Consider the following 13,590-nt stretch of genomic DNA (forward strand, 5'->3'; position numbering starts at 1 on the left):
AGCACAGAGATTTGGAGAGAGTATTTCAACGCTCCCTGGCAACCAAATAATCCTGCAGTTGATTTCTGCACCCAACCACTTTTAAAATAATGTGCATTGGTTTCCACAGCGATGTCAGCTATATTACAAGCTCTCAGGCCTCCAGGAGTATTTTCCTTGCCTCCCCTGAGAGTGGTTCCCCAATGCAGGTGGAAACAGCTCCAGAAATCTGTCCAGTATATTTACATAGGGAAACAGCCAGGATGACAATACAGGCTGGGGCAAGCTTAAAGATCCATCAGCTTAGGGCACAGAAGGGAAACTGAAACAGAAGAATTAGTAAGGACAATAGTGATCTTGTTCATTTTATCTCACTGAAAGGACAGCTTTCTAAGCTCTTTAGAGAATCACAGACATAGATAACCCCCACACTGACTGCTTCAATTGATATATGATGCTGTGAGTCTACTTTGGTGTTTGTCATAAGATAAACATGACAAAATTTAAATATTTAGATAAGATTAAAATACGTGTCTACCACAATGACAAGCAAATGCTGGATATTAGAAATAAAATGGAGAATACAGGAAATATTCCAAAAAATAGAGACAGGTTAACTTTATGTGTGGAATTTATGTCAAGAGTAGCAACATTTCCAAACTTTACCTACTTTTTTGGATGCTGATGAATCTACTCCGCTTTTTGAAAATTTTCAGCAATTACTTATAATAATGAGTGTGAAATCAATGCCGTTTGAAATGGTCGGCAGTCAGCTGGACAACTTGCACATTACTGCTGATCAATAGCCCGTTGCTGTTGGCTTGAAGGGTAAGGCTATTGCTGGTAATAGCTGGTATATTTTTAGTTTTATTAAATAAATTGGAGAGACGGAGCTAAAAGGTTACATGGCAGGCTAAATGTACAGGAGGTGCTTGTGTGTTAAGAGAACTTTATGCTTTGATGCATCATTAATTCTCCATTTAAAAATCTATTCTTCAGCACTCTAGGTGGGTTGAATGTGAATTTTGCATTGTTGCTCATTGGGACAAAGCAATGCTTGCCTGTGATAGTGAGTGTTATTTTAGATCAGCCAGGCAGATATTGTTTAAACATAATAAGAAAACAAAAGGACTTGTACTGAGTGTAAAATCTATGTTTAAATGTAGCAGCAAATTGCATTCTGCACCAAACAACAGTACTTCTTTCTGCGTTAATTGACTGAATTAGACTAAAGCACTAGACAATAGGCTTCATTTTATTATTATAAAAAATGTGGGTCCTGGCAAAATCTTCAACACATTGACCCCAATTGACTACTGTGCAGTTTTACAAGTGATCCAATATAAATCTTATTATTCTGTCTGCTGCAACAAACTACTGACTGAAAAATTCAAAAGTAGGCCTCAGTTAGTCTCTTACAAATAGTGGATGTTATTGGTTTTCTGCTTTCAGTCAATGAGGATACTACAGAAGTAGAGCGCATGTTGAGTGATGGCTGAATCCTCCATTTCCCACTTGCCTAATTTAATCCTTTGAAAGTCAGAAACAGTTTGCTCGAGCATGTCTGGTCAACAAGCAAAAACCCTTTCTCTCCATCTAACTGCAGTTGTAACTGCATGTTTTATCTAACAAATGATTTTGAAGGTTTAAATATTCATACCTTTCTAGTAATCTTTTCAGTAGTACCCAACCTATTTTGTGCTTTTTAATATTCAGGATTGGAATTTTTGCATTCTGTAGGACTTCACATGAGATTGGTGATTCAAACATTAAAAAATGTGCAGAAGCTACTATTTTAGAAAGCATAAACACAATAAAATGAAAAGGTAAAATATCATAAAAGCAATATTTTCAGCAATACAGAATGCTTCCTGTACCCAGTATGATTCCTTTTGTACATATTTGTAAAATTAGGCCTGCTTTACTGATCCCTGAAATTGTGCAATTTTACAGTGCTGTTGGCTGTTTTCCTCAAACATCAGGAATTCTTTTTATAAGAAGTATCTTCAATAACAAATTTCATTAATAGTTACATTTCTAGACACTTCAAGAGCAGAAAACATTCTGGCCATGCTTCACATTGAGTCAAGGAGTTGTTCAAAAGCAATTTTTTTTTTACTTTACAAAAAGCCTACAATAACATCTAACAATCCTCTGAGAAAACTAGCCTCTATCTACTGGAGGAAGCAACAAGGTCCCACAACTTGACTGCAAACAAGTCTCCACTGCCAAATGAACAGTGTTACATGATAAATATACAGCATCACTTGGAGAGTACCTGGTACAAAGTCAACTAACTGGGAAACCTGACGTTTTTATTAATACTAAAGCCTTTATCATAAGTAAAAGAAATGAAAGCAAATTGCATGGTTGGCTTAATTTCTTACCTTACCATACTTTTGTGCATACGATCCTGTGAGCAAAGAATGAAAGATGATGATAGTCTCATCTAGATCCCAGACAAATACTCGCTGTAAATACAGAGATAATCAGTGAAATAATACTTACTTTACATCAGTGTCGCAAAATATTACTTTGATTCAATAATTTTTAAATATACAAATGAATGAACTTGATACTATTTATGATACTAATTTTAAGCTCACGATATATTTCTCACATCAAAACATTATTACCAAAATGACACAACCAACACTAAATAGACTTATATATATTTAAAGATTTTAAAGGTTGGTTTCGCATAAATGATATTGAAATCTTTAGAGTACATTTTACTTTTAGTTGGCAAGAAGTGGGCAAGACACAATATCTTCACCAAAAATAATTTTAGTAATTATCTTACTTCGATCTAACAGTGAGATTGGAACTGAACATAGAAACAGAAATAGACTCTTCAGCCTTCTGAATCTTTTCCACAATTCAATTAGTTTAATCTTCCAATCTCAATGGAGTATTATCTAAATTTATGTGATCTGCAATTGTAATTTAACCCTTTCTAGTATAATCCTCTAAATCTTTGCTGTACCTCCTCTGGATCCAACATATCTTTCCCAAGCTTCAGTGCCCAAAACTAAACACAGAACTCCACAAAGGGTCTGATAGCTGAAGAATAATTTCGTCTCTTATGAATTTAAAGCCAATTGAAATAAAGGCCCACATCCAATCATTCTTCCTGATAACATTTTGTTTCTGAGGATTGATTCTTGAGGAGGAACACCCAAGTCCATAACCTTCTCCATAACTCCTGGTTTCTGATCACTAAGAAATTAAGGACAAAAGCAGTCAGCATATGATGTTTATGCAAGGTTACTCTCTATCCAGTACAGTGACCAGAAACTGGTCTTTATGGTTAATGGCATAAATCCATGAATTAGGTGTAGGAGCAGATCACTTAGTCCCTTGAGCCTGCTCTGCCATTTAATAGAATCTTGGCTGACTGATTATAACCTCAGCTTTGCGTTGTCATCTATCTGGGCTGACCTTTCGCCTGATTGCTTTTCACAGGCCTATCTACCTCTGCCTTAAAAATATTCAAAGACTCTTCTTCCACTGCCCTCTGAGGAAGAGACTGCCAAAGATTCACATTTTTCTGAGGGAAAAAAAATTGTCTCTTCTCTGCCTTAAATGGGAAACTTCTTATTTTTAAACAGCGGCCTCCAGTTCTAGATTCACCCACAATCTGCCCTGTCAAAACCCCTCAGGATCTTTTATGTTTTGATCAGGTCCTCTCTCACTCTTCTAAACTCCAGTGGATATAAACCTAGCCTGACCAACCTTTCCTCATGAGACAACCTGTCCACTCCAGGCATTAGTCTAGTAAAATTTCTCTGAACCACTTCCAAAGCATTAACAATCTACCATAAATAAGAGACCAATACTGTATATAGTACTCCAGATGTGGTCTCACCAAATCCTATGTAAGTAAATTGTTAGCTCCCTACTTTCATATTCATTTCCCATAGCAATAAACAATAACATTCTGTTAGCTTTCCTAATTACTTGCACTACCTGAATACTTGCATTTTGCACATAATATTCCAGGACACCCAGAACCCTCCACATCTCAGAACTCTGCAATCTCTCACCATTTACATAAGATACTTCTTTCTAATATGCTATTGAAAAAAATGCACATTTTTACATTTCCCAAATTACTTTGTTCTCTACTTGCCAGATCTTTACCCATTCACTTAAGTCATCTTTTCACTTTGTAGTCTGTTTATGCCCTTTTCACAATTTCCTTTCCTAACTTTGTTTCATCTCTTGTGTTATTTTTTCTTTTCCTTTTATTTATGAATTATATACTGACTTCTCTTCAAATGTTTTGAGTGTTTTTGAAAGACATCTTCCCAGGCTGCTTGTTTAGATTATTCTTGTGTCTTTTTTTGATTGCCCTGTTGAGTCCTTCCCTTTCTTCAGTTGACTGTAAAATGGAGCTTCAGGTAACCAATCATTAGTCACACTGATTAGATCTCCTGATCTTCATTGTTGATTATCCTGCCAGACCAATGGAGATCTCACAGACGGAGTCTGTTCAGAGCTTTGAAAAGATAATTGATTCTGAGGCAGGAGTTCAAATCCCACCACAGCAATTGGGGAATTTTATTTCAAGTAATTAAATAAATCTGGAATAAAAAGTCAGTTTCAATAATAGTGATCATGAAACTAATGGGTTGTCATATAAACTCATCTGGTTTATTAATATTCTTTAGGAAAGAAAATCTGGTCTCTTCGTTAGTCAGGCCCACACATGACTTCAGGATTACTAAAAGGTTGATTCTTAATTGCCCTCTGAGATGATCTGGCAAGCAAGTAAGTACAGGGAGCTTTAAAATAAAGATGAATGGTCATCAACCTGCAACACTAGCACTTTCTCCCTCTCCAAACTGCTGCTTCACCTGCTGATTATTCCTAACATTCTTTGCACTTATCTCAGATTTCCAACATCTGCAGATTTTTGCTTTTCAATTGAAATTCAGCAAGGAACCAAGGATGTACAATGAATGCCAGCCTCGCTAATGATATCCCAATCCTCCAAAATTAATAAACAATAAAAAATGGCTGCAATAAAACATTGATTTTTCACAGTTGCACTGTGACCCAAATGAATGGTAAATCTGAGTCCTAAAGCTGAATTGTCTCCAATAAATTGGAGACTTTGCCATGTGGAATCAGAAAGGTCGGAGAAAATGAGTTCACTGTGAATTTGCTTTCTGATTCTGGTTTAACTGCATTTTCCCTAGATTGCTGTCTGCTCTAACCTCAATGTAAAATCCACTGTCAAGGCTGATGTTATTGTATTGAGAATGGTTCCAAAGGATAATTCATATAGATGGGCTGCAGGCTGCTAAAGTAAAGCCCTTCTTGATGACTACTTTTGGGACTTCCGTACAACTAGAAAAAGAGATTCTTCCTTCTGTGCCATCTCTGCCTTAAACTCCCATTACCACTCCAATCTGGATATAACAGTTGAATGCTTCTACCAGAAATCAGGTGAGCACTCCTGGGAAACAAATCACCAAGCAGAACATATAAACCAGCAACTACAACCTAGTTGTCTCATGCCTCTGCTGGTTTTATAAGTGACAGTGAGAAAGTTTGTGAGGGAGCCTGTGTTTATTTCCATGAAACAGAAAGACAGTTGCCTGTGTTACTGAGATATGGAATGATGTCTGGATCTGTGGCTTAACCAGAACAGAGTTCTATCTGTGGGTTGAAATGTAAATTTAATTGTAAGTGCAAATCATATACTTAAATGCCCCAGAGGTACTATTGTGAATGGTAGCAACTCAAGTAAATGCCTGCTGTGTTGTGTAAAGACCACTCGGCAGATATTGAGGCAACTAATATTTTTCAAGTCAATGGTGACGGAGAAACAAAAAGCTTGGAGAAGGAGCAGATTTACTGCTCGCCCCACCAGCTATAAATTTACTGTTATTGCCACAGGGGAAATCATGCATTCTAAGGTGATCGGGTTTCGGGAGGGAGGGGGAAGGGGATCAACTCTGAATAACACGCAGGACTCTTTATTTGAAAATGATTGTACTTGCTTAGGAGACATGATGCAAAATCTCCAACGTTTGTGGATGAGACTGAATGGACAAATTTAAATAAAAAGGAAACTAGGCTGCTTAAAAATATTTGGACCAAGGGCAAAGTAAATCAGTCCAATTCCAATTAAATTACACCATCTGGTTGTCTTAATAACGTGTTAAGTATAAAAAAATCAACCCTAATACTTAACTTCTTTCTATGCCGAGAAACAATTTGAAATTATGTGCACAATTTCAGTGCGGGCATATGTTTAACTGAAACTCACTTTCTTAGCATTGAAATGAAATAGCAACATTTAGAACTCACTTTCTTAGCATTGAAATGAAGTAGCAACATTTGGAGGAATGCAATGCATAGATATAAGTAATGTGCAAAATGCAGAGCTCCATAACAATAATACACTGAGAATTAGTGAAAAGCTATTTCATTATAACAGAAAGTAATTCTTTTTGTCATATTTCCTAAACATGATTTCTCTTGAATAGAAGGCCATTATGTTGCAAAATTACCATTGTGATATATATTTTGTTGCTTTGCTCACTTTACTTCCTTAAATTGACAACAGCTCCTCTGAAAGTATGTGACAATCCAAGCTTGCAGTGGTAATGAGCTCAGTATAAACAGGCCTTAAACCTGAGAGGCTCTTGGTCTTTTAGGATAATGATGATTGTAATGATGATGATAAGTGTATTTATATAGCACTTTAACATGTCCAAACACCTCAGTGTCTCACATCATTTATTTCTGAGATGCATCATTTAAGGTTCTGCTCGTTGACCCAGCAGGGAGAAGTATCAGTAGAAACAAACCAAAAAGAACATTTTTAACTTGGTATGTAGAATTTAAACTCTCCACAGAGAAAGATTTTTGGAAGTTTCTCTGTAGCATTATGTACAATGATTTGAAATTTGTAATCGGGTCACTCCATTCCATATCACAATGCATTGAAAATTCCTATAGGAAGTCTATCAAGGTTGTTGGTGATAGTGTTGATATTTTGAAAGAGTCATTGCACCTGTAGATGGTGCTACAACAGAGGATTGCAGTGTAATGAAGTGTTCTTTCAAACTCCCATTAAGTGACGGCCTACCCTTTTTTTACATACGCTTCATGTAGTGAGCACATTGTGTCCATAAGACATAGGAGCAGAATTAGGCCATATGGCCCATCGAGTCTGCTGCATCATTTGATTATTTTTCCCCTTCAACCCCATTCTCCTGCCTTCTCCCCGTAACCTTTGAGGCCCTTACTAATCAAGAACCTATCAACTTCCACTTTAAATATACCCAATGACTTGGCCTCCACAGCCGTCCGTGGCAATGAATTCTATAGATTCACTACCCTCTGGCTAAAGAAGTTCCTTCTCATCTCTGTTCTAAAGGGATGTCCTTCTATTCTGAGGCTGTGCCCTCTGGTCCTAGATTCTTCCACCAACGGAAACATCCTCTCCACCTCCACTCTATCCAGGCCTTTCGATATTTGGTAGGTTTCAATGAGATCCCCCCTCATCCTTCTAAACTCCAGCGAGTACAGGCCCAGAGCCATCAAACACTCCTCATACGTTAACCCTTTCATTCCCGGGATCATTCTTTTAAACCTCCTCTGCACCCTCTCCAATGCTAGCACATTCTTCCTTAGATATGGGGCCCAAAACTGCTCACAATACTCCAAATGTGGTCTGACCAACACCTTATAAAGCCTCAGCTTTACATCCTTGCTTTTATATTCTAGTCATCTCAAGATGAATGCTAACATTGTATTTGCCTTCCTTACTACTGACACGACCTGCAAGTTAACCTTAAGGGAATCCTGCACTAGGACTCCCAAGTCCCTTTGCACCTCCAATTTCTGAATTTGCTCTCCGTTTAGAAAATAGTCTACACTTTTATTCCTTCTACCAAAGTGCATGACACTTCCCTACACTGTACTCCATCTGCCACTTCTTTGCCCATTCTCCCAACCTGTCCAAGTCCTTCTGCAGACTCCCTGCTTCCTCAACACTATCTGCCCCTCCACCTATCTTTGTATCATCTGAAAACTTGGCCACAAAGCCCTCAATTCCGTCCTCCAGATCATTAACATATAACATGAAAACTAGCGGACCCAACACTGACCCCTGAGGAGCACCACTAGTCACTGGCAGCCAACCAGAAAAGGCCACTCTTTGCCTTCTGCCAATCAGCCGATCTTCTATCCATGCCAGTACCTTTCCTGTAATATCATGGGCTCGTATCTTGTTTAGCATCCTCATGTGCGGCACCTTGTCAAAGGCCTTCTGAAAATCCAAGTAAATAACATCCACCGACTCTCCTTTGTCTTTCCTGCCTGTTACTTCCTCAAATAATTCCAACAGATTTGTCAGGCAAGATCTCCCCTGAAGGAAACCATGCTGACTTCAGCCTATTTTATCATGTGCTTCCAAGTATCCCGAAACCTCACCCTTAATAATGGACTCGAACATCTTACCAACCACTGAAGTCAGGCTAACTGGCCTATAATTTCCTGTCTTTTGCCTCCCTCCCTTCTTAAAAAGTGGAGTGACTTTTGCAATTTTCCACTCCTCTGGAACCTTTCCTAAACCTAGTGATTCTTTCAGCTTCACAAGCACCTTCTCCTTAGTAATAGTGACTACACTCACTTCTGCTCCCTGAGTCTCTAATGACAATGCAGCAGACTCTGACTACTGGGTAACTTATTGAGGTAATTAAAAAGTAACTTATTCTTTACTGTTTATTTTCAAAATATAACCTTAAAACATACATTTTTCTTTCTGGTTCCTACATCTGTTCAAGCTGTAAGACTAAACCTCCATCCCATGCCTGTCCTCCTACCTATGATATTGAGCCCTGTCGAGTCTCTTGCACCCATCATCTAGTTCACTTCTTGATTCATGTACTGGCACAGTTGCAAATTCATCTGCTGCTTTTGCTGCTACCGTCTGTCCTGCTGCTGTGGTCTATTGTCTCTCCATCCTCTTCTTCCCCGACAGCTTTCCTAGTTGTGCATTTCGTTGTTAAGTCATCCCACCATTTTAACAAAGGCAGTCAATCTGCCCAATCAAATCCCAGGACCCACAGCTGATTCATCCTTGTCTACCAATGTCATTAACTCCACTCATAGGCCCAATGCTGTGATCTCCTTCACCCTTCCGTGGTTTCAACTCTAGCCTCCAGGCCATGGCCCATAAACAATGTTTGCTGTCCCACTGTGCACCTGGCTGGCCCTGCACTCTAATTGCAACCCACACCACCCTTTAAACCGCTGCATGTAACAATAATATTAGGCACCCTCCCAACCATGCTGAGCATTAGTATGTACAATGAACATCAATCCTTATCCCTTTCCGGGAAAACCAATTTCTCCTCTTGAATCTAGTCTTGAGGTGAGGGTAGGGTACTACACTGGGTAAGTTATAGAACCAATAAACAATGGGTCTGGTCCACTGGTTATCAGACGTGAGTTCAAATTTAAATTCACGTGACTAGAATAAAAGGCTAGCATAAGGAATGGTAACTCGTAAATGATTGGATTTTTAAAGAAGTTAATCTGGTTCAGTAATATCCTTCAAGGAAGGAAGTTTGTCATCCTTACTGGCCTATGTGACTCCAGATCCAGCCACTTGTTTGGTTAGTTGACTTGTAATTGCTCCCAGAGCAAGATTCTCAGTTCAGAGTGTAATCAAGGAAGGACAATAGATTCACAAGGGATTCTGCAGATGCTGGAATCTGGAGCAACATACACGAAATGCTGGAGGAACTCAGCAGGTCAGGCAGCATTTATGGAGGGAAATAAACAGTCAACGGTTCAGGTTGAGACCTGATTAGCCTGATGAAGGATCTTGACCCGAAACGTCGCCTGTTTATTTCCCTCCATAGATGCTGCCTGACCTGCTGAGTTCCTGCAGCATTTTGAGTGTGTTATAGTAAATGCTGGGTGACTTGTGGGTGATATCCACATCCCATGAGTGAATAAACAAAGCCTCCTTAACTCCAAGGAGCTTTAATATTGAAACCTTCTGACACAGATTCCATTCACACCCCTGATTTCACTCACACCTCATTCCATCAACTTTATGCCCCAAACTTGCACCTGCCCTCCACTCCAGTATTGTGTTAGCCCTGGATGGACTGAGACAGGAGCGGAGCTGTTTTGTGGACTAACACTGTTCACACCCTCCACTGTTGAGATCCGGCTTTGCAGGATGCAAGTTCACCTCATCCCCTCCAACTTGCTGAGAGGAAACACCCTGTTTGCAGGATGAAATGGGTGCTCAGAGCGATTCTTTCCACCATTCACTGAGATTAACCTGTGGGGTCTGATACAGGGAAAATGAGCTCTGTTGCCATTAGCTTAACTCTCTTGGTTTTTCCATTTCGGTCTCTATATCATTCCTCTATTGTCATCTATTTCTCCCTCATAATCACTCCTTATTTGCCAGTTCCTCTTTCTCCCTCTTGTCTATATCCACCTTCCCCATTCTGTTTGCAATTCTCCCCATCTTGTATTCACTTACTCCAGCACCATTTAACCCTGCTTGACACAACACTGCACTTTGTGATGTCTGCCATCACATAATCAAAAATAGCTTTTAGTTTTTGTACTCTTTTATTACAGGAAATTGTGTCCAAATGCATTTAAAGTATCAAGTCACACTATCTGAATATTCTGAACAGTAAATCCATGTAAATCCAGTATTAGTAAGTTCAAGTTATGTTTCTGTAATTTTGCACCTCCCATGTAGGACATCTGTTTCAATATTTCACCTGTGACATCACTTAAGTATTGTTTCTTGTTATCAATAGCTCCTTCACCTGTGTAGTTCACTCATCCTTACATAATGCTAATGTTGTTTGAACTGAGAAAGAAAATTACAATTGAGCTTATATATTGTTTGAAATAACAGATAGCTAGATGATAAATTACTGGCCAAGACAGGTTCTTCCCATCCTTAAATTTCACTTGATCACCAATTTGTCCTAACTTAGTATATCCACTTTGTCACTAGCTCTTTGCTGGTTCAGTCTTGTGTGTGTTGGATTCATACACTAGCCCTGAAATATCAGAGGCTCCATTGACGCTGTTGATTTAGTTCTGGACAGACAATTATTTACATAAAAAATAATTGCTCAGGAGTTGGATTTCACTCATTTTGGTGCAGTAGGCTGGAGAGGCTTAGCACCCATTTGGTTTCTCTGCAAAAAAGATGTGAAATTAGCCAAAAAGATATTTGTACTGTGTTAGAGTACGTTATACCAGAATTGTGTACTGAAAGAGTCCTGCCTCATCTCATTCCTGATAGGATCATACTTAACCAACCTGTCTGATTTCTAAACAACGATATTTTACTTTCCCAATTTAAAATACAATGATTTATAAGACCAAAGTAGAGGATTGATTGGCTTTGTAATTGTTAAAAGTGCTACTTGTTAATTGATTGTTACAACTAATTGAGATTTAAGAAGTTCACTCAGTTTTATCATTAATTGCTTATTCCTTTCCTGACATTATGGGGAGAATTACACTACTCTTGCAACAAATGGTAGAACAGTAGGGTTAAAAGTATATGCAGAAGAAATATTGTAACACTGCCAAATTTACAATGGTGAGTAGAACGTGAAATGTCGGCGTCCCAATCTTGAGACCTTATTATAATATTTGGTCCATTTGGGAGCCTAATATAAATTTAACACCAAGAAACAATTTTAACAGGCTCCTTCTTCCCAATGGCCTGTCCAAATCACCCCACCCTCATTGCCTCTCCCATCTAAGCCATGATCTTTCCTATATCCATTCCCCTGATTATTGGTTTCGCCAACCCCCAACCCCAACAAATCACTCCCCAATCCCTAAGATGTTATTTCAAGCCAAGGTTATAATTTGACTGTTTACCCATAATCTTGCAGAAACAGTTGTCCACAACCCATGAATAAAATACAACACTACATTGAGCATTATTAGGTTGTTTATTCATTGCCTTGTAGTCTAGTCCAATTCTAACATCGTGCCTTGTTCACACACAAATCCCTTCTTTTTGAGTCCTGTAGGAGTAGTTTTCCAACTCATTATTCATTCATGCAGCAGTCAACTGTTTAGTTCTGAACTTTGCCTTAATTGACAGTGACTAATGCAGTTCAATCTGGGAAAAGAACCAAAAATCTCTGATTTTTATGGCTCAGTAACCACAGTAGATAGTTCATTTAATAAGTAATCATCTTTTTGGGAAGGTGTTCAGTGATGGCGGGCAGGCAGGAGCGAGGTGAGGGTAAATTCATTATAAAGGTTTGATGGAAAACATTCAAAACCAGTGCAAAATGATCAATTTTCTGATAGTGCTTTATTTGTTTTTATTGCCCCTTATATTAGCATCCAACTCTTTATGATGGCAATGCACAATTTAAACCAGAATGAAATCTTGACAAATCTTAGTTTGCAATGTCTACTCTAATACTCTTAGATGTGTATTATGTAAAATAAATGTTTGTGTGGTCTACAGATGAGAAATAAAGCAACAAAAGTGTTAGATGTTATAGTCGGCAATTAAACTACTTTCAGCAGCTTTTAATTTTGCAGCTGTTCACTATTAATAATTTTATTCCAATTCCTTCCTCTCCAGAAAGCAAAGGAAGATAATATGCCTTCTGAAAACTATGCTCGCTGAGCCATTCTGCTTAATTTTCGTGCACTATGGAATAAAAATCACTTCACAGCAACTTAACGTTACCTTAGCTGAAAACATTTATTATGAACCAGGTTCTGGGGAAGAATGCTCAGCTTGTAGTTCTGCATTAATATAATGATGTCTTCCATTTAACCTTTATACCAAAATATGTGCAATCTTAAAGTTTTCATCAATTAAAGTCAAGGCATACCTCCAAGTCGTTGTCAGGAGGTGGTGATGGATTATTCTTCCTTCCCCTTCCCCGTGACTTCGACCCTGAACTCCTACACGTTCGCTCATCCAGGTCTTTGATTGGTGTTGATGGTCTCTGCACTGTGTCAAATTCCCCTGTAAAAGCAACCATTCAGATTGCAACCATCACCTTGAGTTTTTCTCCACACGAGGAATGAGTGTCAACCACAAGTTCACACTGCTGCAGGAACAAAGTGATTTCTGATGATTGCACTGCATTCAGTTTGACAGCGGTTCTGCAGCTGAATAATTATGTATAAAGAAAATACACCAGGCACAGAAAAACAAACAGTTAGGCAATTTATTTAACTGTTGTCACAGCCAGACTATTAAATTTTTGTGATGTGTAGCTTTCACTTTTTATTCATTTGCTGTATATATTTGTATGGACTCTCTAAGAATACAGGAGACAACTGGAGTGAATTCACAATCAGCAATATTTCTATTAGCACAAAACTTGTGCCACAGGAGAGCTGAGAGAAATTGTGCCTGAAAATTAGGGACTTCTGGTATGTTGTTGTAAGTCTGACAGAGGTCAGTGCAACTGCAATAACTTTGTGAGCCATAGCTTACTTGGCAGCACTCTCATCTCCAGATACAAAACTGTGGCTTCAGTCCCACACCAGACACTTAAGCACAAAGTCTAGGCTGACCCATGGGTATATTACTCAGGGAACACTATGCTG

At 38.6% G+C, this 13,590-nt stretch overlaps 1 protein-coding gene across 6 annotated transcripts in view; it reads right to left on the bottom strand.

The window, feature by feature from the left end:
- eya4 (EYA transcriptional coactivator and phosphatase 4) overlaps window positions 1-13,590 on the bottom strand; it is a 343,216-nt gene that overhangs the window by 65,498 nt on the left and 264,128 nt on the right. For all 6 annotated transcript variants that reach the window (XM_052024458.1, XM_052024460.1, XM_052024456.1 and 3 more), the window contains 2 exons: window positions 12,864-13,000; window positions 2,367-2,450 (listed from right to left, as the gene is read on the bottom strand). In XM_052024458.1, coding sequence (XP_051880418.1) covers window positions 2,367-2,450; window positions 12,864-13,000 — 221 coding nt within the window. The remainder of the gene's footprint in view (window positions 1-2,366; window positions 2,451-12,863; window positions 13,001-13,590) is intronic.

This window comes from Pristis pectinata, chromosome 10 (assembly GCF_009764475.1).
Source record: "Pristis pectinata isolate sPriPec2 chromosome 10, sPriPec2.1.pri, whole genome shotgun sequence".
Taxonomy (NCBI): Eukaryota; Metazoa; Chordata; class Chondrichthyes; order Rhinopristiformes; family Pristidae; genus Pristis; species Pristis pectinata.